Below are 24,885 nucleotides of genomic sequence, written 5' to 3' on the forward strand. Positions count from 1 at the left end.
TGACGTCTCATTTCACTGTTCTTCTCTCTTTCTCTCTTCTCCTAACCCTAGCTCTCTCTTCTCCTCTCTTTCTCTCTTCTCCTCTCTCTAGCTCTCTCTTCTCCTCTATTTCTCTCTTCTAACCCTATAGCTCTCTTCTCCTCACCCTAGCTCTCTCTTCTCCTCACCCTAGCTCTCTCTTCTCCTCTCTTTCTCTCTTCTCCTCACCCTAGCTCTCTCTTCTGCCCACTGCTCTCTCTTCTCCTCTCCTACCTTGTTATTCACTCAAGAGTTGCTATAGGGTGATGCTCCCACTCCTTCGTGTATTTTTTTTATTTTTTTTTATTTATGACTTGTCTTATGATCATATAATGTTGTTTCCTTAATTTGATTATAATTGTGTGGACCATAAACAAGTCCAGTTACTGAATTACTGGCTTCCCTTCCCTGTTGCCTGAGACAGTCATGGAGAAGTCCTTTGTCATTCCATTATCTATGCGTTAAATATGCATTGAGTTGGAATTTTACTGTCAAAGGGTATGGCATGGATAGTATTTCTAATCATTTTCATTTTTTATTTCAAAGCTTGTACTTTTCCGTGGTGAATTTGAAACGTTTTTCTTTGGGGGGGGGGGGGGGGTGTGTGCTAATATCAATACTTAGATGACTACACATTAGACATTTTTATTTTATAAATGGTCAGTGAAATTGGGAATAAATGTAATTTTATCTTTATAGATCACTTTAAATGACCCATCTTCTTTATGTGAATGTACCCCAGAATAGGATGTTCTGTTGTTCCATTTGAAGATATTAGCACAAAAACGAGCCAGGTCATTTAAGTTTATGGCAGATGTTGAGGCTTTTACTCAGTGATGTTTGTCTTCTGATTAAAAAAGTTATCATTGTTGTCCTGCTAAACTGGATGACAGTAACTGGACTGTTTTACTGTTGTGTTAAAGGATGTCCCCCAATAAGTGTATTTGGTTATTCATTGATTGATTGGTTATATGAATTTATTGCATTACCAACCAACAGTTTGACTTTATTTTGAATGTTAAAACAAAGAACTAAATATATATATGAATAATGATGAAATGTGTTTTTGCTAGGGTTGTGTGATGTTGTTGTCCAGAACCTGTATACAATCCAAACTGTATATGATTTTATGAGATATCTTGCTGTCATGATGACTGCATCGTTGTAATTATTGAAATTCATAATGTCAGTGTTTCAATAGTTTCATTTTGTTTAAAAAAAAATACTAAAACATAGTGAAGACGTCTGTGTAAACTTGCATGGGAAAGATGTAATTGGTGCAATAGGAAATGTGAAAGGTTATAGCAGGGTTAGGCTGTTTACTCATTGCTTTGATACAGAAAACTTTATGTTATGGATTATTTGAACCTTGCTGTTTTAGACCTGGTTGTATTGTCCCTCAAAGCCCACCATAATCCTTAAATTATGTCAGGGTGCCTAGTAGTGGGTGACATAAAAAATTGTTCCTGTCTAGAACTGCATTGAATCTGGTTCTTGTGCAGCGCTAAATCAACCATATTTATATATTATACCTTGCTGTGTGATTATGGAGCTCTTTCTGTTATTAAACTTGGAATGCATTGCAATCACCCATTTTTTGTGGCGCACAATTTTCCTATACAGTTTTCTTGATTCCAATTTTTGTCAGATACTCCATATTAATTATTAGATATTGCCCTCAAATAGTATGTAACATTAAAGAAAACACCTAAAATGTTGGAGTCCATGCCGAAATATTGGAGTCCATATAATGTTTTATTCAACTGTTGAGACTCAACGTTTATAATGAGTACATTTTTGTCACTGGGTTTGTCATATTCTTTTGTTTTAGAACCCCTTTGACATTTCTTGGTTTTAACCTTAAATCCAATTTCTGACTGCAAGATCTCTGTCTTCTCTCAGGACACTGATGAATGTATCTATACAAACATAGATTTGCACCCACCAGATTTATTCAGCTTTTACCTTGGTGATCCGTTCACCCCACCCCCTTTTTTGTTTGTAGGATGTGTAATTGTCTCTTAAGTTAACATTGTATCAATGTTTTACAGGATATAGAAGAGTGTGTCAAGATTATTAAGTCAAAATGACCATGGATATGATGTACTTTTTTCTGAATTTCACCATGCAAATGATTCTTTAAGAGTTACAAAAGATCACTGAGATGTTGTTTATGAAAGCCGATCACAGGAACATGTAGTCTATAAATAAACAATGTACTACTGTACACATGAATCAATAATTATTTAAATTTTGTATATTTCCATTTTAATACATTATAATGTTGTGATTGAGACAAAAAAAACATGTATAAATGATTCATTTTAATACAATTGTGTCTATTTGTTGTCATTCCTCACGCCTTGTGCTGTCATTATTTGGATACCATAGTCCTAAAAATAGGCCTACATTGAATTCCTGGGACTCAAGTAGCAAATAGCATCAAGGCTGCTATTTGGAATATGAACAGGAATGTTATCCCTTATTATCCTAAACGAGGTTTGTATTCTGTCCAGACTTTTCATAAAAGCAAATTCATAAAAGCAAATTATGTCTGGTGGTACTACATTGGCCTACCTGACTAGACAGCCTAAGTATTCCTACAGCGTTGTCCAGTCTCTCCTTTTTAGCTAACCAGCTGCTGCTGATGGCCTTTCATGCTGGCTGTTATGGGTCTACTGGGTTACCCAATGGTGATTTGGTAGGCTACGTACGCAGCTGTCACTGTGCGCTGCCAACGTAATTTGAGCACAAACTGCGTAGCCTACCTACGCCAGAAACGTTGATATCCCGCCCAAGATCCCGCCTAGAGGGTTAGAAAATGTTTTTGATAGGGTAGCATGGCATACCTGATTTGTCCACAAAAATGTTGATTGGTTGAATGGGGGGAAACTCATCAGAATATTTTTGTCGTCCCTCTGTTCCACTCCTGGTGGTCGTGGTAGAACATGGCAATGCATATGGCTAGTTGTTGTATCAATCAAAATGATAGACGGTAAAGAACAAACTGATTGGATAAGCAGATTGTCTGGCAAGCTCGTGTATGTAAACTGTCGCGTGTGCTGTTGAGTCTGCGCTGAAGGAAAGAGGAGGGCCTTGAAGACAGTGTTTTTATTTATTTCTTTGTTTCAGTGGAAAAAACAATAACAACGATAGCTGCATTACTTGAAATCCTTCCTTAGTAGTTACACTCAACCAAGAAAGAAAACTGGAAAATACAACAGTAAGAATTAAAAAGCCAAAGCGAAGGAGGGGAGGATGAAGCGGCGCAATGCGGACTGCAGCAAACTCCGACGGCCGTTGAAACGGAACCGAATAACCGAGGGTATATACGGCAGGTATGGTGTATAGCTGTGGGTCCTTATCTGAGCTGGGTTATCATGAAAATAGCTAGTTAGCATGCTAGCTACCTGGCTACCTTTGTTAGGATCAATGTAATGCTAACAAACTGGCTAGCTATATCCAACTAACATTAAGTAATTCAGTAAAATCACCTCAACGTTTTCTCATTAAAAACAACTTAACATAAGCGTCAGTTATCCAAAGAAGTTATACTAGCAATTGAGCTAGCCAATTATTTTTGACCAGTGAACTGCTGGTTGTCGTTCCCCTATGTTTTGTTGCTGTGGTTGATATGTTCTTAGTTTGACAATGAAATATGGTTTAACGTTAGCTGCCGGGCCTGGTGTTCTGACTTCTGATTGAACAGACACATTTCTAGACCGTGCAAACATTAACGTTACCTAAATGTCGCTGATATTGTAAGCTGGCTAAATAACTACTAATGATAACGTTAACGTTATGCTATTTGACGTTAGCTACGCGGACGTTGGGTAGCTAGCTAACTGCTTTTAAGTAAGCCATTTAGACGCAGTTTGCGAGGCTAACGTTTAGCTTAGTTGGCTAACCACAGCTGGTGTTGATGTTCTTTAAAAAAAAAAAACGAGTCAATCACCATGCAATGCTGTGTCTTTATATTCTGAATATTATGTACTGAAACATATGAGATTGCTACCTGACACTGCAGACATTTTCGTTTTTTGTCCTCTTAATTGTTATTTACTGTATGTTCATATGGTGCTGGCTAGAGATCCCTGTCAGCTAACGTTAGCTGGCTAGTTAGCATCTGTTGAGGTGAGCTGGTATCATTGACGTTAATAACATTACATTTTGGCTACAGTTAAATGCTGTTCGGGGAGTATCATACGCTCATTGTATTCAGTCATGTTTTTTGTTCAGCATTTTAAAGAAGATGACTCCTTATGACTTTTCTTAACAGTTCAGGTAGCTCAGGCCCAGTGTTATACGAGGCATCTGACGTTATCGTGACTTGCCACAACCCCAAGTAATCCTTCCTGCAGCCTGATTAATGTGAACGTAACAAGTGTCCTCATCAAGATAACATAATTCAACGTATTCTTTCAGGTATTTGTGTTTAATGAATAGTGTGTTACGCAGAAGGTCAACTTGATTTTTGACACAATGAGTGTATGAAATGTCAGGATCACTCTGGCACAGTATTTTCTGTTAGTTCAGACAGTAGGCTACACTTTCCTTGGTTCCCATCCAAGCACTTTTAGACGTTTAGATTCTAGAGTCGAGAACCTTTCACGGGTTTCTGCTCCGTGAGTTCAAATCAAATTAAACTGTCGATGATTTGAAGGTTAGGCTCATAGACTTTATACAGTCTATGGTTAGGCTAATATTGCACGAAACCACAGTGGCTTTCTAAATTTGCTCTTTGACTTGCATCCTTGTGTTAGGTTATGAGGCACCTGTGGGCGTGCTGCGGTACCCCACAGTGGTTATAAGTTAGGGGCTGCTCTACAGCTGTGGTGGTATTTAGCTCACAATGACCTAGAGGATAGAAGCTACCAGACTTGTATTAATAACCACCATTACAATGCAGTTAATGATCCACCATATTGTAGATAAGACTTTCAGACCATCAGCACAGACCCTTTCACTACCTCTCTGGTCAGCATTGGTCAGCATAGTATTCATGCTATCTTTCCGTTTTTTTTAAATGCCAGTTATAGAGATACGGGCCAGCTGTTCATTCAGTTATCATACAGCTCTGCCGCTGACATTCATTTAATTGTTCTCCACTATTGGGCCTCACGAGTTCAGTACCGTTCTACAAGCTGCTGGGTGCTTCTTTATCAGCCTTCCTCTCCAAGTAGCTCAAAGGGTGTAGTTTTTAGTAGACAGTCTAAGTGGGTGGCCGTGGTGAATGCTGAGATCATGCAAATGCCCATTGCCAGAATGAACATAACACATGCCCAGTGAGACTTGCATATCATAAGCAGCTTAGCCCAAATGCTAAACATGGGTGTAATCTCTCAAACCTGGGAAATGAACACATGCACACACTCTGCTAGCACATCACGCTGCCATGTCTTCATGGGGTTGCCCCTGCTCTGTTTTTAAGATGAGTGTTTAGTGGAATAGTCTAGGAGAAGAGCAGACCTCGTGAGAGAAGATATTTCAGTTGCTAAATGCAGCACATTTTCGAGCATGTGTCTGTGTGACATGTTTGGTTTGTGTTCCCTGTGAAGCTTTGGCACACTGCCCAAATAATTTCATCATGTCTCACAGTAATACCCCTGGCAAAATGTCATATCCACATGTCCATGTGTGTGACTGACTGGTGATCCACTATGATTGAAAGAAGGCCCTATGTGACACTTTTCACATACTGAATACTTCACACTTCACTAGGCCAGTTTTTTGTGATTTATGGATGTGCCGTATCGTCCATTATTCAGCAGTAGAATTCCTCCCCATGACAACATTTTGCCATCCCAGATTATGGATTAAATAGTCGATGCCATGCATGTGCACTACCACTTGGGCAGCTTGCATGTATAGTTCAAGCCTAGGTGAGGAAGTTATTGTGTATAACTATTCTATATGGTTATTGTGGATAACTATTCTCAAGACTGCATATTCATATTGCCATTTATATGACCTCGCAAGAAATAACATGACTAGTGGCAGTTAAGTCTATCACCTGCCACTAGTGTGCATCTTGATGATTACCTATTTGTCTTTCAGTGTTATGTGACAAGTTTACATTTCTCAAATGTACTAGGCTACATAAGTGACATCAGTTTGGATGAAATCTTTCTGCTTTTCCTCCCTCTCCCTCTCTATCAGTACGTTCCTGTACCTGAAGTTCCTGGTGGTGTGGGGGCTGGTGTTGCTAGCAGACTTTGTGCTCGACTTCAGGTTTGAGTACCTGTGGCCCTTCTGGCTCTTCATCCGGAGTGTGTACGACTCCTTCCGCTACCAGGGCCTGGTGAGTTTGGGATCATGCAGCTGCTGCTGCTGCTTCTGTTGTTGTTATGTAAACCCGCTCAGCGGAAAGCCTTTGTAAAATGCATTTTGCAGATTGATGAAAGTTTAATGAAACTTCTGTATGTTGATTGCAGAGTGTTTGTTTGTGTTCTTTCCTGATGTGCAATAGAGCAACATTGCAATAGATCAAATGCCTGCAAAACGAATGCAATTCAGTAAATGCTTCATAAGTACTCGGTTCACCTCCAGCTGGTTGACATGAAGAAGCCCTACATGAGCTGATCCCTTTCCATCTGTTATCTTGAACCTGTATGGTCTTCATTGTCAAACATTGGTGTTGTCATGGTCACTTTTGTGTACCAAAGGCCAAGCATGGAGCCCACTGGCTTTCTGTGCCAGGTCGCCGAAAGTCAGCCAGGTTGTCGTCTTGAGGGCAAACCAACCCCTCGCGGTTTTCAGTGTGGAAGATTAGATTAATGCTGCGGACTGTAACACAGAATGGCAACCTCCCACGCCCGCCTAGCCCCCACCCCACGCTGGGTTTTCCCCCCGTTATCTTTTCTTTCCTGTCATCTCTGGAGCAGCAGGGTCACCACGCTGTCCATAATCTTATTTAACGTGTATTACTGCTGCCGCGATTTAAAGGCTTACATCCAATCTATCAGTAAACCAGCAGCCACGACACCGCCGGATGAGGGCATGCCCCCACCCCCCACTCTTGTGTCGCATCACATTCCGCTTCCAGCCTCCCTCTGGACCGTTTCCATTTCATTATACAGGCATGTCCAGTGGAGCCCCATTTTCATATTTAGTGATTTGTGATGCATACTGATTGCTCCTGTATAATATTGTTTGCCACAAAGTAATGGATACAGTTTCTCTGTTGCATTTGCTTGGTTGCCCCAAAGCTGCACGGGAAATTGCGTTGTGCAGTAAATGTCACGCATCATTAACTCAAAGTTCAGAGGAATATTCAAACGGCACAGCAGGTGCACCACAACTGTAATTACACTATTTTGTGGAACAAGACACAGAACAACACGCACACTCACAAGAACACACACACACACGTCCCGCACAACTCGGGTGACCTTTCGCCGGCGCAGCATTGTGCCACAGTGTGGCTGCAAGGGCTTGTGTGTTTTGGCTTTGAAGCAGCCTGCAATTTGCGATGCAGTTTCGTAAAATGTTGTTAGTATTTGTGCTGCTCGACAGTCAATCGAATGGCAGGCACTCCTTCCTTCTGTACTCCTGAAGCACTATGCTGATTGGCTTGTCTTGGCTCAGCTTGGACCGAGCCACTGTGTGGTCTTCCCATTTACAGAGCGAGGACAGTGTGCTCAAAAACTCTCTAGTATTCATACAAACACTAAACAGACAGCTAGAGGACCATAAGGAGCAATCAGCTGAATTTTACTTAAAAATAAAAGTCCTCTACATTTTAATTAGTGTTCAGGCTTTTTCACCTCAACGTCATTTGATTATTTTTTCCTCATTATTGTCTTTGTTTTGGAAATCTCAGGCTTCTTGTAGGCCTTAACTAAAGCCCACTTTCCCCCTGTTTCTCCCGGTCTCTTCCAGGCGTTTTCAGTGTTCTTTGTGTGTGTGGCGTTTACATCAGATATCATTTGCCTGCTCTTCATTCCTGTGCAGTGGCTCTTCTTCGCAGCCAGCACCTACGTCTGGGTGCAGTACGTGTGGCATACAGGTAAGCACGCCCTCCCGCACATTCATTTACATTATGCACTCACCTACACACATAACCCAGTGTAGGTTTTCTATGAACACTGGAGTCATTGCATGGCTTTGTAAAGATTTAGAGCTAAATCAAGGTTTGCATCTGGTCTGTTAAGCTCTTGCACAAATGTTGGTTTTTGTAGCTTTGGCTGTTTCACCCACTGCGATGGAGTCTGGCAGCACAGTGCCCGTGGCATTTTGTTCTCAGAATGTCGGTAGGCTGTGTCTAATGAGGGTTGGCTGGGTAGCGTTTTCTTTTTCTCAGAAGGTGCGCAATGGAGATTTGGCAGAACACTTGAGACCGGAGGGGGGCTGTGATCCTGGCTTGATCCACTGGGTCATTTGTAGTTAAGCTAACTTTGCCAATTCAAAAGTCACGGAGCTTTAAGTTGGCTGTGCACTTCATGTGTGTGATATATTTGCCAGAAACTGCAGAGGAGACACATCAGAAGTAAGATCATATGGTTATTTGGTGCATAGTTGTTCTCATGAAGACAACAGTACACTCATTTTATGGATAGCCAGCTTTTGGCAATTATACCTAATATCTTAATAAATGATTATCTTTGTTGTCTCACATCATGACCATGAATCCAAAAGATGTCCTCAAAGAAGGTTGTGTTAACCTTATGTTGGAAGTGATAATTCCATTATATGTTGTATCAAGAAAATGCATAGCTATGTGTGTGTTTTCCATAGCTTTATGCTGTTATACACTTATTAAATAGTTGAAGTTAAACACCTCAAAAAATAAATATTCGCTAACTTTAATGGCAAGTGAATAAGATCTTTTTTGATACTAACTGCATCAAAGAAAAAGGAAAATCCAACAGCTATGTGGTGTGTTTTAGTCCAGTTCCATAGTTTACAGTAAGAGTAAAAAAAAAAGAAAACAAATTTTATTTTAAAGATGTTGCTGATGTTGCAGGCCAGCTGGTGACAGGTCATTTGCCTAAAGTAACTGATGTCATTTTGAAAACCACCTTGAATTTGAATACAGGGAAATTAAGATTATAAAAATCCATTGCTAATCTTAAAATGGTTGTTCTTTATTATATTTTTCACCCACTGTAGTGATTCCTCAACCCCAATGGTATCTATCTATCTATCAGCTGGATCAGTAGATTTTACTGGGCTTAGCGTGGGGTGTGTGTGAGGGAGGGTTTTTGTTCAGGAATTCATGAGGTAATTATACAGAACTGACATGAAGTATTAGTTCTTTCATATTTCTGCTTTCTACTTGTGACATTTCTGAAGGGGGCATGTATGATGGCAGTGTGCTACTCATTAGTAGCTGTGAGAGGTAGCTGCTACTCCTCTGATTATACAATACTGCAGAGTGTTTGCTGTGTGTGTGTGTGTGTGTGGTCTAATTTATCCTTCTGAGAATTCTTCAGGGTGTGTATCAGGTGGCTGTCAAATTTGGCCTATGATTTATCAGTTGTGACGGTGGAATGACCCTGGAGTTGAATATGGCGTCCCGATCCCCTCCTCTCTTCTTATGCCCAGCAGCCCCCCCTATCTCTCAGTCGTGTCCTCTGTATGCAGTGACTGGCCATGAGGAGCTCTGTCTTTACATTCACCAGTTTTCATAGTTTTGTCTGTCCAGAAATCACACTTAACTAACTCATCTTTAATTATTGGCCTACTTGTTTTTTGACTTGTGTATTTCCTCTCTTCCTTTTCCTCTCTCCTTCACAGAAAGAGGAGTGTGTCTCCCAACAGTATCACTATGGATACTTTTTGTATATATAGAGGCAGCTATCAGATTCAAGGATCTGAAAAACTTCCATGTGGACCTGTGCCGTCCATTTGCGGCACACTGGTAAGTAGCTTTAAATCATTACAAATATATCAAAACTAGCTTGCACTTGTTCATTGTCTGGGGTGTAGGACTGTTCCCATGGCACTATTTCTCAGCAAATAACCAGACAGGACCCCCGTTGCCAACACAATTCGGTTTTGCTGAAGGGGCCCCGGTGTTTTGGAAATGGACACAAACATGGCAGAATGCGGCCAACTGAACTGGCAGTGATGCTTCATAGACTCTCATTTTCCTTCAGCTGCAATTGGGGATTAAAAAAAAGAAACGGAACTCTAGCAAGAGATGTTGCCGTAACCGCCAAGCCTTCTTTAGCAATGCTGAGATGACTGGATAAAAAAACCTGTTGAGGCTGTTCAGCAATGACTGAAGACCTGCAAGGTTGGCTTCAGTGATGAAATGTTTAATGAAGAGCTCAGTTACGGTCTTCTTAAACACAGATGAATGACAACAGCACCTGTGACTGACAGAAAAAGCCATACCATAGCTTTGGCAGTGCTGGTTGTGCAGCTGTTTGGATGCTACAGTGCTTGGTGTGCAGTTTAGCGGCTGCAGAAGCCTGTTGGAAGAAGTAGCCCAGAGCTATGCCAGATCCCTCACACACCCCATTAACTTATGTATCTGCGTTACTTCCACTGAGAGGAGCCGGGCAAGCAGCCTGGGCTCCTCCAGGCCTCTCCCTGAGCAGCAATGCTTTGGGTCCTCTCTCAGAAGGCAGATGCATCAGATCACACACTGGAGAGGGAGGAAATGAAGAGGTGCTCTGAAGCATAAAGATAGTTGGAGCCTGATTTGACTGGTTGTTTGGGCAAATAACAACATGCAGGCTTAGCAACATGCAGTGGGTGGGCTAGACACAACCAGGCTACGAGACCTTTTGGGAACACAATACAAATGCGGGGAGTATGCTTTGCATTTGGCATTTGCTGATGTGACATTTCTAGTGCTACTGACATCATTTCTACTGCTTGTGTGATTGAATATAAAAATATTTTCTAGGTATTGCAATGTCAATGTTCCTCAATAGAGAATTAGTAGTAGTATAAGCCACACTAATCTCTAACTCATTTTTTTCTTTCCCTCTTACAGTATTGGCTACCCAGTGGTGACGCTGGGCTTTGGCTTCAAGAGCTACGTGAGCTACAAAATGCGTGTGCGCAAGCAGAAGGAGGTGCAGAAGGAGAATGAGTTCTACATGCAGCTCCTCCAGCAGGCCCTGCCACCAGAACAGCAGCTGCTCCAGAGGCAGGAGAGGGAAGCCGAGGAAGGTGAGGAGGAGGAGGAGGAGGAGCAGGCGGGCACATCCACTCGTTCACTATGCAGCTCTGGAAAATATTAAGACACCACTGCAAATTTGAATATGACCAGTCAACCAGGGCTCGTCATTAAGGTTGCCCAGATGCCCTTGGCTACAAAATTGTTACAAGTGGCAACCAGATTTGGTTGGCTTTAGTAACCAATACCTCATGCCAGGTCTTCCAGCTGGCAACCACTTTTAACCACTTAAAGATTAACGTTGAGCCCTGCAGTCAACTCATTCGAATGTCACTCAGAAACCTTAGGATGACAGCAGAAAAATGTGCAGTGGTCTCTTAATTTTTTCCAGAGCTGTATAGTGCTCTATCTAGTGAACCAAAAACATAGTCATTCACTATATAGTGCACTCTGCAGTGGATGAGTGGATAAGCTTATAGCAGACCTTGATTTGTCATTGTAGTGTTCTCTGGCTCAGCTTAGCACTCTCTAAGACTTTTCTACTCAAATCATTTTCATCCATCCCTTGTGTTGTCCAGCTGCAGCCGCCAAAGGGATGTCCGAGGACTCCCAGACGCCCGTATCCCAGAACGGAGGCCCCGCCGTGGGCAAGAAGCCGTCCTCGGGGCCCCTGCCCGAGCTGGAGTACCGGGAGAAGGGGCGCAAGGGCCAAGGGTCCTCGGGGGCCCAGCAGAGCGGCGACAGCAGCAGCAGCAGCAGCAGCAGCTCCAGCAAGGAGCCGGAGTACATGGAGACGCAGCCCAACGGCAACAGCAAGAGACTGAGCCACAGCGACAGTGCCGAGAACCTGCTGCTCAAGGAGGAGAGCTCCTTCTCATCCTGTTGCTCGTCCTCTTCCTCGTCCAACTGCAACGCCAAGAACCAGAAGAACGCCAGCGCGGCGGCGGCGGGCAACTCCTCGCCCCGGGGGCACGGCACGGCCAACGGGAGCGTGCCGTCCTCGGCCCAGCAGCCCTTAGCCTCGGGCAAGGGCGACAAGAAGCAAAGGAGCGGCGGGGGCAAGAACGCCTCAGCGTGCCACAACAAAGACACACTGGAGAACTGCATCCCCAACAACCAGCTCAGCAAACCAGAGGCACTGCTGAGGTACACACCCTTAGACTTAGCTTCACACACAGACAAAAGCACACTCCAGTTCACACCATTTTATTGGTGGTCGAGACTAGTGCTTGAACAGGTATCCATTACTTTCTTGACCTTACTTGCTTGGAGGTTTGGTTTGATATAGGTTACATTCAGAGATATAGTTGGACCACGTGAAAAACCACATCCAGTACCAGCACAAGATTTAAATCCAGGTCTGGTTGATGCAATGATAGACCCCACATTTGGGATGCAACTGTTGAAATTATTAATCTGTATGCACTTGTTGTCCCACCCTGTGCTTAAAGAGATTGCAGTAGGTCCCATACTGAAGCAATCACTTGACATTTACAACAGCCAGCTCAGATAACTCCAGGCTGCCCACAGCCACTGGTATACATCTGAGAAGCCACATTCAGCTCTTGGAGTTACATAAACACATATTGTTGTTATAGGTCCCAGGCGACCGAATCCCCATGAACCAAATCCAAACATGTTTACATTGGTATATAGTCACCCACATGAACATCCACTTGCACATGTATAATTTCACACAAATACACTACCCCCTACGCTCTCACACTGAAGTGAGTCCTGGCTGGTCATCCATACAGTGGAAGTAAGGTGATGAAGTAAGTGAATGCAGAAACTATGGCTATACTGGTGTGATGTGCCACGTACTCGTGAGGGTTGGCACTCTCTGCTTGCATTGCCTTTCCTCTGCCTCCCTCTCCCTTGTCTTTCCTTTCCTACTCCACATGGTCCTTATTTACCTTTTCTTGCTATTTCTTTCAATCTTCCTTCTCTGTTTCTCTCTCTCTTTCTCTTTCTCTCTTTCTCTCTCTTTCTCTGTCTCTCTCTCAGGCTGGAGCAGGACGTGAAGCGTCTGAAGGCAGAGCTGCAGGCCAGCCGTCAGGTGGAGCAGGACCTGCGCAGCCAGCTGGGGGCTCTGGGCAGCGCCGAGAGGAGTGTGCGCTCCGAGCTCGGACAGCTGCGACAGGAGAACGAGGTCCTACAGAACAAGTGAGTGTGTGTGTGTGTGTGTGTGTGCAGGGTTTCCCATACATTGACTTATTTGTGGCGGCCCACCACAATATCAACATTGACCACCACACAATGATTTTCCAGGTTGTAATTAGTGTTGCACGGTGTATCGATACTAAAAAGGTATCACGATGCCTTCACGCAAAAAACGATACGATTTCCGACGTTTTTAGAATCGATACTTTATTAAAATAATAACGGTCTGTGTGAACTGCTGCTCTCACTGCTCCTTGCACGCATCTAGGCAAGTGGGCGTGTCAAGCAGGCAGCTCTGAGTGAGTGAGTGCGCAGCAACGTCAACATAGTTCTTTGTCGACAGTCCTCGGCCTTGTGGATAAAACAAAAGGTGATGTGAAATCTGGAACTATTTCGGATACATCGCAAATAGTGAAGGCAAGCCATCAGGTACACAGAGGCCCATTTGTAAAATATGTTTCAAAGTCATTTGTTTCAAAGTCAAAGCAGTATGCTACGCATGGAACTTGGCTAAACACCTCGCAGACATATCCCAACATTTTTAAAGAGTTCAAAGAACGACAGGTTAACGATTATGCTAGAAAACACAACTACATGGTTAGTGGCAAGTTCTTCTCTTCTGTTTTGTGAAAGTGAAACGAGTATGGTTCTCTGGGATAAAGCGAACCTTCCTTCATCAATGAATTTTGACGAGACATAACGAGCTGTAATAATAGGGTGCTAACGTGATGAAAGCGCAATGTTCACGCCAGAATAACATTACCAACCCTACCAAACAATCTATTTCATGTTCGGTCAGTACTACTGGTAATATTTGTCATGGCATGTAGACTGCAATTTGTTCAATAATTATTGCCCAGATGTAGGATAGGCTACCCGAAATGCGCTAATTAAAGCCCAGAGCATATTACCATCAAAGCGTGTTGAGTCCTAATAATAATAGCGGCTTATTGTTACGTGGTAGCAAATCATGTTATCAAAGAAATAGACGTAATGTAATGCACACAGATATATTGCAGGTAATGGTGTAAGCATATCTGACGAAGACCTGAGTGGTTGGAACGTCGTACTTGTCAGGGTTGGGTCAGATTACTTTGAAATGTAATCCATTACTGACTACAAATTACATGGCAATTTTTGTAATCAGTAACGTAATCAGGATTACCAAAAACGTGTAACGTAATCTGATTACTTTAGGATTACTTTTAGATTACTTCAATAAATATGTCCCTTAAGTAAAAGACACCACCACTGAATTGATGAAAGAATTCTCATTCTATTTTTCTGTTTATTATTTCATTACATCTAAGAAATCTCTTTGCTTTGAGTAAAGCATTGCTGTGTGATTTAACTGATCTTTTCCTCCAAAAATCTTAATGTAGCCCCTTGTTTTAGTGTTACCATTTACTTTGAGGTCACCAGGTCCCATTGTCTGAAAAACACCCAAAACTAATACAATTCTATAGCTATTCTCCACTTTGGGGGTGGTATTTTGGTGGTTGAAATTTTCCCCATCCCAAAATTGATCACTTAGTCATCATGGATGTGATCATGGATCACTATTCTCCAAACATGCACAACTCAGGTTAACCTTTATAAGGGCAAACCTGGACAATGAATTTAGCTTTCGCTGGATTTTTTTGACCCAGCGACATGGCCTGAGATTGAATAACACCATGTCCATTTCAATTGTGGGGGTGAGAAAATGATTCCTTTTGGATGTTTTTCAACCAGGGGGACCTGGTGACTTTCTCAAAGTAAACGGTAACACTAAAACAAGAGGCTACATTAAGATTAGGAGGAAAAGATCAGGCAGTGTGCCGAGAGACCTGCCCCAATAGTAAATAAGTTAGTAAGTAAGTATAGATACTCTTTTGATTTTAGTCTTCCAATCCGCGAATTAGTGAAGCACAGTGAATACACAGTGAAGTGAAGCACATAATGAGCACACAGTGAGGTGAAGCACACACCAACCCGGAGCAGTGAGCTGTCTGCTACAACGGCGCTCGGGGATCAATGAGGGGTTAGGTGCCTTACTCAAGGGCACTTCAGCCGTGGATGTGGGCATGGGAGAGCAGTGCTCAACCATCTCCCCTGCCCACATTTTTTCTACTGGTCGGGGATCGAACCGGCAAGCCAGAAGCTTGTCGAATTAAAAGATAACTAGGCTATCATTAAAAAGTTGCATTGCTTGCATTATAAAATGTAATCAGGTAATCCCCAACAATGTAACTGTAATCTGATTACACAATTTTTTTATTGTAATCTGGGCTGATTATAGTTACTTGATTTTTGTAATCTGATTACGTAATCCAGATTACATGTAATCCGTTACTACCCAACCCTGGTACTTGTACACTGGGCGCAAAGAAGACCATCCTCACATTTTTCCCTTTGCAACTGTCAAAGAAATCCCATGAACACGGGAAGGCCTAGGGTAGCCTATACTGTACATCAGATGGCCTAAAGATTAGGCCCCTCTGCATAGCATTCAGTGATTTGCATGCAGTAATTTCAACACTGACCTAGATCTAGCCTAGTTTGGCTATTTAAAGCTACTTTATTGCCAAAACACAACACAACAAATGAACTATAACAAGGACTTAATCACACAAAGTAGGCCTACTATTTTACTGACTATAAAAAATAATAATTATGTAGGAAGTTTAGAAGTTTAGAACCCAGAATAGACCTGCACACTACAAAAGTGCACCGAATTCAACACAAATGACTCAATACACTTGGAGGAGGTATGAGTCCTTTCTTTTCCAGATATCTTAGGATTTCGCCGTAGTATCGTTTCAGTATCGAGCATCATGATATTTATGGCAGGTATCGCATCGAAGTCATAATTTTGGTATCGTGACAACACTAGTTGTAATAAATTGTGCTTAAGTCTGGTTGGCATCATAACCACGCTGTGCTAATTTGTTTAAAAACTGTTGCATTCAATTTAATTCTGCAAACCAACCACCACAAATGGAATTCAATTCTTTGGGAAGCACTGGTGTGTGTGTGTGTGTGATACTGTGTGGGTGTGACGGTACATATACCTGTGTGATGGTTTTCACCTGTGAGTGTTAAATCACTTCTATGAACATGACTTGCTGTGGCAGAACAGGTGTTGAGGCATGTGGTAATTAGTGCTGCCACTAACGACTAATTTTCTAACGACTAATCTTTCGACTAATTTTTCGATTAGTCGACTAATCTAAACGACTTTTTTTTAAATCAAGTGTTTGTTATTTCGTTGTGTCCATTTTATTTTGAACTCAACTGAAGGGAAAACTTAAGTAAACTGTTCAAAAACATTATGTGTAAAAAAAAGAAATCACCATCAAATGCTACCATCAGGTCTAATGTCAGACCTTTGATATACTTTATTTGTATGCCAGTGTTGCCATGGACATAGACAATGTTCAATGTTTGTCAAACTTCTTTGACCTGAGGGCCGGTCATGGCACCTACATGAACCCACCCCCCATCAAATTATCATTTTAAATTATTATTGTTATGCTATATTGTTATACATGCACTTCAAAGCAGCCAATGTTTAAAGTGCTAACATTGTTCACAAAAAGTTTGTGAAAACATGCACATTAGAGGACTGCTTTACCAATGTAAAATATCATTAATTCATTGCTTTTGCATGGTTGCATGATAAATACTTCTCAAAACACCAGCAATTATATGTGTGGCATTGTTTTGGGATGTTTCCCTCATGCAAGCATCTTACACTGGTAGGCAAATGGAAAGAATATTAACATGACATTTAATTATGCCACAATAGCTTTTGGCCACTTTATTCAAATTTGACTATACAATACAATGCTAGATAGTGTATTAGTCTGTGCTTTTATGGAAGTTGCACAAATCCACATCGTTCTATTAAATGTTGTTTCATAATTAAATAGCTTCAATAGGTTGAATCGGAGCTTTGCTACCAACATTATTGAGTGGTTTCAGTTTCTCTCGCGCACACGCATGCATTGAATGAACACTAATGGTATGCCTCTATGTTTGATGACACTGATTGCAGAAACGTTTGTTTTCTTTTTCTGTCGGTCCGCGATTCCTTGATCAATTGTGCAGCAAATTATTAGACGAAGCCCCGGGAATAATTTCACTCTGCGGCTCCGGGACCAGCAGTATCCACGTTGCGGCCGGTGCTCGTCCGCGGCCCATAGTTTCAGAAACGCTGGTCTAGCCAACTTTGAAAAGGCGTATGGAGTTGAGGATTTTGCAAATGAGCCTGACATCAGCATGTTCAAAACAAGTAGGCTACAGGCACTTTGCGCGTCTTACCACATAGGTTACCTCACTTTATCAGTGGCTTGAAAGCTAAAAAAATATGCGTTGTGACTTATTGAACATGGGAAATGACGCGCACCTTATTGTTGATATCACGGGGGCGGCATGTTTTTTTGTATAAATGAATAAACGACACACCGTTGCGTTGTCAACGTGAGCCACTCTCTTCACTTCATTTATTGGGATTTCCACAATACTAGTCAGAGTCTGGACTAGCGTAACTAGTTTAGCTCCCCCCACTTAGCTCTGCCTAATAATCAATTGCGCTGGCTGAAAGCAGGCAGGCACGCAGTTTTGCTGCTCTCGTTTACACTTGCGTGCATGGCAGGGTTTAAAACATCACTGCCAAAGTCTAAGTATCCTGTTTGACAGTCGTACTTTTCAAGAGTTACTAACATTACAATGAGCCGTTTGAGACGGGAGACCAAAAATAAATAGGTGGTCAAATAAAACGACTCTTCGACTAAAAAAATTGCCGTCGACTAATTTTCATGGTCGATTAGGTCGACTAAGTCGACTAATCGCGGCAGCACTAGTGGTAATAGCTCTGCTGTTCAGTGTAATTCCTCTGGGTTAGACATGTGGGAAGATATGACTATGTTAGTGTGTGTGTGTGTGTGTGTGTGTGTAGTGTATAATCTGTATGTTGTAATGTTGATGCTGATGATGATGATCATCCTGACATTTACATGTGGTTGAGTAATCCACTGCTGTGTACAATGCAATGTTTTACAAGTATGTATTTTGGTGTGTGTGTGTGTGTAGGCTGCACAGTGCGGTGCAGGGGAAGCAGAAGGAGCGGCAGGCGCTGGGCTCGCTGGAGCGGAGGCTGAAGCAGGAGCAGGAGGCGCGGGCAGCTGCTGAGAAACAGCTGGCCGACGAGAGGAAGCGCAAGAAGCTGGAGGAGGCCTCAGCCGCCCGCGCTGTCGCGCTCGCTGCCGCCTCACGGTACGGACCAACTATCTCACACACACACACACACACACACGTAGATACAATGTAGATACACTTGTTGTTAGACTCATGACTTATGTCTCTAACAACTAACATTATGATATTAAACTCTTTATCCCATCTTAGAGTTCCCTCTTAATGGTTCTGTTTGTGTGTGTGTTTGTTCAAAGGGGAGTGCACAGACTCCTTGTGTAATAAATGTGTGTTTGTGTGTGTGTTTGCTCAGAGGGGAGTGCACAGACTCCTTGCGGAGGCGAATCTTGGAGCTGGAGACAGAGTGCAAGAAGCTCAGCAAAGACCTGAAACAGAAAGAGGAGCAGATCCACGAGCTGGAGCTCACAGTGCAGGTACCAAACACACACTCATGTATCGACCAATGTACAACACATGCCGAGGAGGCAGCAAGAGCGTGAGGTTTCCTAGCTATGCTTTTGTCCCTCTTTGTCATTTTCTTATTGTGACAAGTGTCCTTCTTTGCCTTCTTATTGTCTAGTTGTAACCTTGTCTTTGGCATGATTGTATCAAGTGTGTGAGCGGCTACGTTGTCTCCCCCCAATGTGGCAGGAGCTGCACAAGTATAAGGAGAATGAGAAGGACACGGAGGTACTGATGTCGGCGCTTTCGGCGATGCAGGAGAAGACCCAGCACCTGGAGAACAGCCTGAGCGCCGAGACGCGCATCAAGCTCGACCTCTTCTCTGCGCTGGGCGACGCCAAGAGGCAGCTGGAGATTGCACAAGGTGTGTGTGTGTGTGTGTGCTTTCCTAGCTCTCTGCACATCCGGTCTTCAACACACACCCTGTTTAATCAGAACCATTAGCATTCTGTCATTCATACACACAGGCATGTGCACACTAGGTGTGTTCAAAAGGTTTACTTTGGTGCTTTCCCGTATTCAAACGTAACAGTTTGTGTGAACATGCCCTGATGCTGACATTTTAACGACTGCATGATTCTGAAACCTGTCTGTTCACCGCATTCTCCCTCCTGGCTGGTGATTCAAATGAGAAAGGGCATTCATGCAAAAATAACTGTGGGGGAATAAAGCACATCTCATATTGTCATACAACTAGACTAAACTTGTATGAAAATGTGCTGTATGAAAATGTGCTGTCTGAATTTTAAAAAAAGGTTTATAGAGAAGGTGGCATGAGTCATCCTCGGAGCAAAAGCGATATTTTGGTTTCCCCTACAAAGACCAGTGGCCGGTTGCACAAAGCACCTTAAGTTTTTTCCCTTAAGTATGACCCTTAAGACTTAATTTCTCCTTAGGTAAGGGATTTACTTAAGGGTGTTGCACAGAATACCTTAAAATGTTTCCTTAGTTAAGGAGAAACGTCAAGGGATTTACTGCACTGAAAGGGCTTTTCCGGCACGAAAATTCTATGGTTTCCACGGAGATTGTTCAACAGCTGTAGCCTACAGCTAACTGCCTTTGCCGCAATGACGTTAGTTAACCCACCCAACACAGTAAGCCTAAAGCTTAATGATCTTATCATTCATCTTACCTTAATAATATTCGCGGAAATTATCCAGGTAGCAAGTAAAGCATGTTATATACATGAACTGAACAATACTAGTTGGCAAGTTAGAGATGATCCTGACTGTCATCAGTGCACCAACGTTTTGCCTAGCGAACTAAACCGAAGCTCATAGGCTAACAAGACATCCACATGAATTGTTAATGTTAGCCTACGTAAACCACACAATAACAATATGCTACGGCATGTTTCTGATAGGCCTATTTGACAGAGGAAGCATATTAACAGAGGTTTTATTTTGAATTGTCAAAAGTAGTTAATAAACTTTATTTATCAGCATCAATTCAGTTAATAATATGGTTAAGGTAGAGTCAGATGTCCCTTAGATTTTTCCCCTTAGTTAGACTACTAAGGTCGTTTGTGCAACAGTTTAAGGGATTTCTTACAAGATAAAGACAAACCCTTAAATACTAAGGGAACATGTTAAAGTAAACCTTAAGGAGAAAACTTAAGGGTGTTTGTGCAACCGTTATTTTAAGGGACCCTTAAATCAGATTTTAAGGGAAAAACTTAACTTAAGGTGCTTTGTGAAACCGGCCACAGGCCTCAGCGCAGAGGGATTTGTATCCTGTTCACGAGTAGCAGCAGTGTTGAGAAAGCTGGTGATGGTCATGGTGATGGTGAGAGCTGACAGAAGGCGGCCAGATTAGATTTTCAGTAGCGTCATGTCATGCCATTCTGAGTGAAGATTTGGACACGAGGAGGGTGGTTGGGATGCAGTGATATTTTCCCAGCACGTCCTGATCATCGAGCAGCAGGGCTTACTGCCTGCAGCCACTTTCCTGTTTGACTTGGCAAAATGAGATGCCAACTCTGGGTTGTGGTGATTTGCCAACTATTGCGTTTAGTTTCATAAGACACTTTCATTTTTGAATTAGTAGTTGCTTTCAAAGAGCATTAATCCTCTCGTTGTGCTTGGGTAACGAAATCGGTCATAATTCAGTATATGGCACAGAATGCTTTTAATATTTTTAATATTTTTTTTAATTATTTTTTTTTTATGACCTTGAAAGGTTCCACTTTCCTTCCTGATATGGAATCATACCTTAGAGCCCTATTGAATGGTCAGTGTCATTCCAGAATCGTTTCAGATATCTGAAAAGATTCTGGAATGACACTGACCATTCAATAGGGCTCTATTATGGGCTTTAATACATATCTACTGGGTTTGTTAGCTATTTATATGCAAAAAAGGATGTATTCTGAACATATCCTGCTATATTTTTCCAGAATAGAGAAATGTCACTGTAGTTTAAACATGACCAAAAGGGTGGAGTTGCCGCTAATAGTGTGTGTGTGTGTGTGTGAGAGCATCCTATTATCCCGTGTTGCTCTAGAGTAGACATTATAGAAGACAGAATAGCTGGGCACAGAGGACTGCTTTTGTTTCATTTTCCCGGACGCCCAAGGACGACTTTTGTCTCAGGGTCATTGTGCTCAGTTTTCACTCTCCACACTGTGGTCCTTTGACAGTTTTGAGTCTTATGGTGGTGAGCAGCTCCAATGGAGCTAGTGTGTAATGTTGACCTAACGTTCTTGCAAGGTTGTTGTATGGACACTCAGATTCCATATTGCTTGCTGTTATGCTATGGATTATGTTCTTGTTACTGTCGATATGTTGTAATGGTACTGGAGTGATGTTCCATGTGTTGTGTCTCCAGGTCAGATTCTGCAGAAGGAGCAGGAGATCGCCGACCTGAAGCAGAAGATCGCCGAGGTGATGGCGGTCATGCCCAGCCTGGCCTACTCCGCAGACACCAGCAGCATGAGCCCTGTGGCGCCGCACTACTCCTCCAAGTTTATGGACACCACCCCGTCCGGACTGGACCCCAACGCCTCTGTCTACCAGCCCCTCAAGAAGTGACTCACCGTCCCTCTCCCACTTTTTCTCTTTCTCTCTTTCTCTTTCTCTCTTTCTTTTTCTCTTTCTCTCTGCCAGAACCAGTGGAACTCTGCATGTCTGCAGCTTAGAATGTTCTCTATCTCTCTTTTACTCCTCCTCATCCCTTTCTCTTTTGTTTTTCTCTTCCTCCATGGCTCTTCCCCTTCTAACCAGCCCCCCCCCCCCCCCCCATCTGGCCGGCGCAGCAGAAGGATGTCGTGTTGTGTGACTGTATTTGTCGTAGTAAAAACAAAAACTCAAAAGACACAAAAAAGAGACTTCAAGTGATGGTCAACTCAAGTCTGGAAACCTCACAGAAACGACGTTCCATCTTACATTTAAGCATAAGGAAAGGAACCCCCCCCAAAAAAAAGCCTTTTCTTGTCAGTCTGTTTCTCCTAAGCTTCACTCAATCCATTGGAGTTTAGCTGTAGATTGAGTATGGTTATATTGAGGGGGTTGTTGTCCATCTTCAACACTCGAATTCTACTTACATGCTGGTCCTGGCTCAACAAAAGTCACCTGCAAACAAAACATTGTCACCACCGGTGGCAACAAAGGAATGTAATAAATTGTGGACTCGCTCTGTGATAGAACTCCATGTCTTGTTTGAATCTCAAGAACAGGAGGAAACCCTTGTCTCTAAGCACCCCCTGCTGCGATGAACAGGTTTTGGTTACATGATATGTCAGCCTTCAGTTTATTTGGAGCTCAAATGGAAATGTTCCCAGATAAAAAAAAATAAATCCAGCAGAGTGAAATTTTCTTTTAAAAAGAGCATAAATGCAAGCCTGTTTTGTCCCTTAAACTCTTAAATCATCCCCCCCCTCCCCCTAAGCACTGCCCCTTGTGTTCAGGTCAAACATCCCTCAAATTAAAACTGATCAGTGCCTTGAGATAGCAGCTCATTGATGGACTGGACTCCCTTGCCCAGCCAGGGTTGTCAGTGTTGGGTGTGCTCACCAGAGTCAGCTGCACTCTGTCTCTTCGATTGAACAGGTGTGAGAGAGCTACATTTGGTTAGCCAATGGACAGCTGGCTGAGGGCTGGTTACATAGAGGCCTAGCTGAAGCCTTTGGTGGGTCATTTGCAGAACTGGAGCACTCACTGGAAGTTTCCGTTGAGCGCTGTAGCGGTCATGGCAAAGTGATCTGCACAAGGCCTTCAGGCTTGGTTAGTCAGGGCCTTCATGCGCTTCAGTCTGTTGGTATTGGCCTCTTTGTAGAAGTCTCGCAGTCATGTTTCCAATCAAGAGATAGAACAGCCCTGACCTTGGTGAATGCTGTACGCCCCTGGCAATGTCACTCCTTTATAGCAGTCCCAGGAACCAAATCACACGAGAAGCTACCTGCTGCCACAGCAACACTCCTGGTCAGATTGGCCCAGTGGTTTACTTCATTCAAGTTGATATCAATGTTGTAATGAGTTAAGGACATTTAATAATTGGACAGAATATGAGCAAGGAGGGAATTGCCCACATTATTCAGGCCTGTTGAATGACTAGTTGTTCTGTTGATTAATCCATTATTATTCTGTTTTCATATGGCAGTGTTATGACACAATACCTGACCACAGTCCTTGCCACAACCAAAGCTTGTTTTGATTTTTCACGGAGGACTTTTGGGTTTCAGTGGCCCAGGCGCATCCCTGTGGAAAGGACCGACTCTGGCTCATGTTTAACGTCCTCCCCCGGCAGCAAAAGGTTCATTCGGATGTGTCCTGTCTAAAAACGTTCTGCCATGGTGGAGCCATGACAGTGCATCAATGATCCTAGTGAACTCAGGAGGAATGTCACTGTATTTTCATTTTGTTCAAGACAATAAGTATTAGTGATACAGTACGTTGAGGCCACAAAGTTAACCTGTTCTGCTTAATGTTTATGTCCCCTCCCGCAGGGCTTAGATTGATTGATGGATTTATGTGATTTTTGCTGTCATTTCATGTGGTTGGTTCTTTTAAGTGTTTACGTGGTATGCTGGACAAACAGATTTTCTTTTTTTTAAGTGCAGATGACAATGGTTCCTGTGTTTGGAAATAATGGGAAGAGGTCAGTCAGCTGAACGTTTAATGGGAAAAACATTTGTTGTTTTTTTTTTTTTCCTTTGCCCTTGGTCGCTTCTTGCTCTGTCTCTTTCCTCCAGTCTGGATCTCAGTTGTGGTCTCTTTCTGTGAGGTTTTCAAGGGATTAAAGAAGGGTTTTCTTGCACATGGAGTTTGCCTGGTTATTCATGTCTCAGTGGAGCCCATCCTGAATGTGTTAGATATTCTGATGCAGGTTCTCTGAAATATTGATGTGTGCGAATGTAACACCCGTCTGCTCTTACATACAGGGCACATACAGAAAATCATAAGCATAATCCTATTAAAATAATAGCTTGACTTGTTGCATTTGCCAAAGTTTTGACCATTGATGATGATAAATCAGAGCCACTCTGCAATACATAAGTTGTGGTAAAAAGCCAGAGAATGTCCTGTGGATTCAGTAAGGCTCTTATGCCACTAGAGGGAGGTAAAAGCACAGCCTCTCAAGTGCTTCTGCTTATGGCATGTGTCCAGCAGCAGTCTTTGGGTAACTGGTCAGTATTATGCCAAAAGACTAAATGTCTAAGGTATATCATATACTGTATATTTTATACAAAATCAAGCATTCTAATATGCTGATGTCTAAGTGTAATTTATATCAAATAACTTTGAGTGAAGTTTAAAGTTATGGACCATAATAATAAAGCAATATAGCTATATATTTTTATTCATCTATTTTTAGTGTATAAAGAGGATACACTGATTCACTGACTTATTTGTGTGTGTGGGGGGGGGGTGTCTATGAATACGATTTTTCTGTTGTACTAGGACTGTCAAATGGCCAGAACAAATGACCCAACCAATGACTATTTTTATTTGATTCTTTTTCTGTGTTTGGGTGTATGAGAGGGGTGACTGTTA

At 42.4% G+C, this 24,885-nt stretch overlaps 1 protein-coding gene across 1 annotated transcript; it reads left to right on the forward strand.

Moving 5' to 3' along the window:
- Positions 1–2,965: 2,965 nt before the first annotated feature.
- Positions 2,966–24,148, forward strand: maco1b (macoilin 1b). The gene is made up of 11 exons (XM_076299296.1): positions 2,966–3,356; positions 6,178–6,319; positions 7,900–8,026; positions 9,757–9,880; positions 10,967–11,145; positions 11,671–12,238; positions 13,100–13,258; positions 18,332–18,514; positions 18,747–18,867; positions 19,085–19,259; positions 21,722–24,148. The coding sequence occupies exons 1-11, from the start codon at positions 3,277–3,279 to the stop codon at positions 21,922–21,924; spliced, it is 2,061 nt and encodes a 686-aa protein (XP_076155411.1). The 5' UTR covers positions 2,966–3,276; the 3' UTR covers positions 21,925–24,148.
- Positions 24,149–24,885: the final 737 nt, after the last annotated feature.

Source organism: Alosa pseudoharengus, unplaced genomic scaffold (assembly GCF_046254945.1).
Source record: "Alosa pseudoharengus isolate Yale_2024_CS ecotype anadromous, Long Island Sound unplaced genomic scaffold, YU_APseudo_1.1 YU_APseudo_1.1_scf_22, whole genome shotgun sequence".
In the NCBI taxonomy this organism is placed as follows: domain Eukaryota; kingdom Metazoa; phylum Chordata; class Actinopteri; order Clupeiformes; family Clupeidae; genus Alosa; species Alosa pseudoharengus.

What these genes read in the sequence shown, in the direction of transcription:
- maco1b (XM_076299296.1), top strand. Translation starts at nt 3,277, where the DNA reads ATGAAGCGGCGCAATGCGGACTGCAGCAAACTCCGACGGCCGTTGAAA. An exon ending in ACCGAGGGTATATACGGCAG is followed by an intron (nt 3,357 to 6,177) that starts GTATGGTGTATA and finishes CCTCTCTATCAG; the next exon opens with TACGTTCCTGTACCTGAAGT. An exon ending in AGCTGGAGCTCACAGTGCAG is followed by an intron (nt 18,868 to 19,084) that starts GTACCAAACACA and finishes CCAATGTGGCAG; the next exon opens with GAGCTGCACAAGTATAAGGA.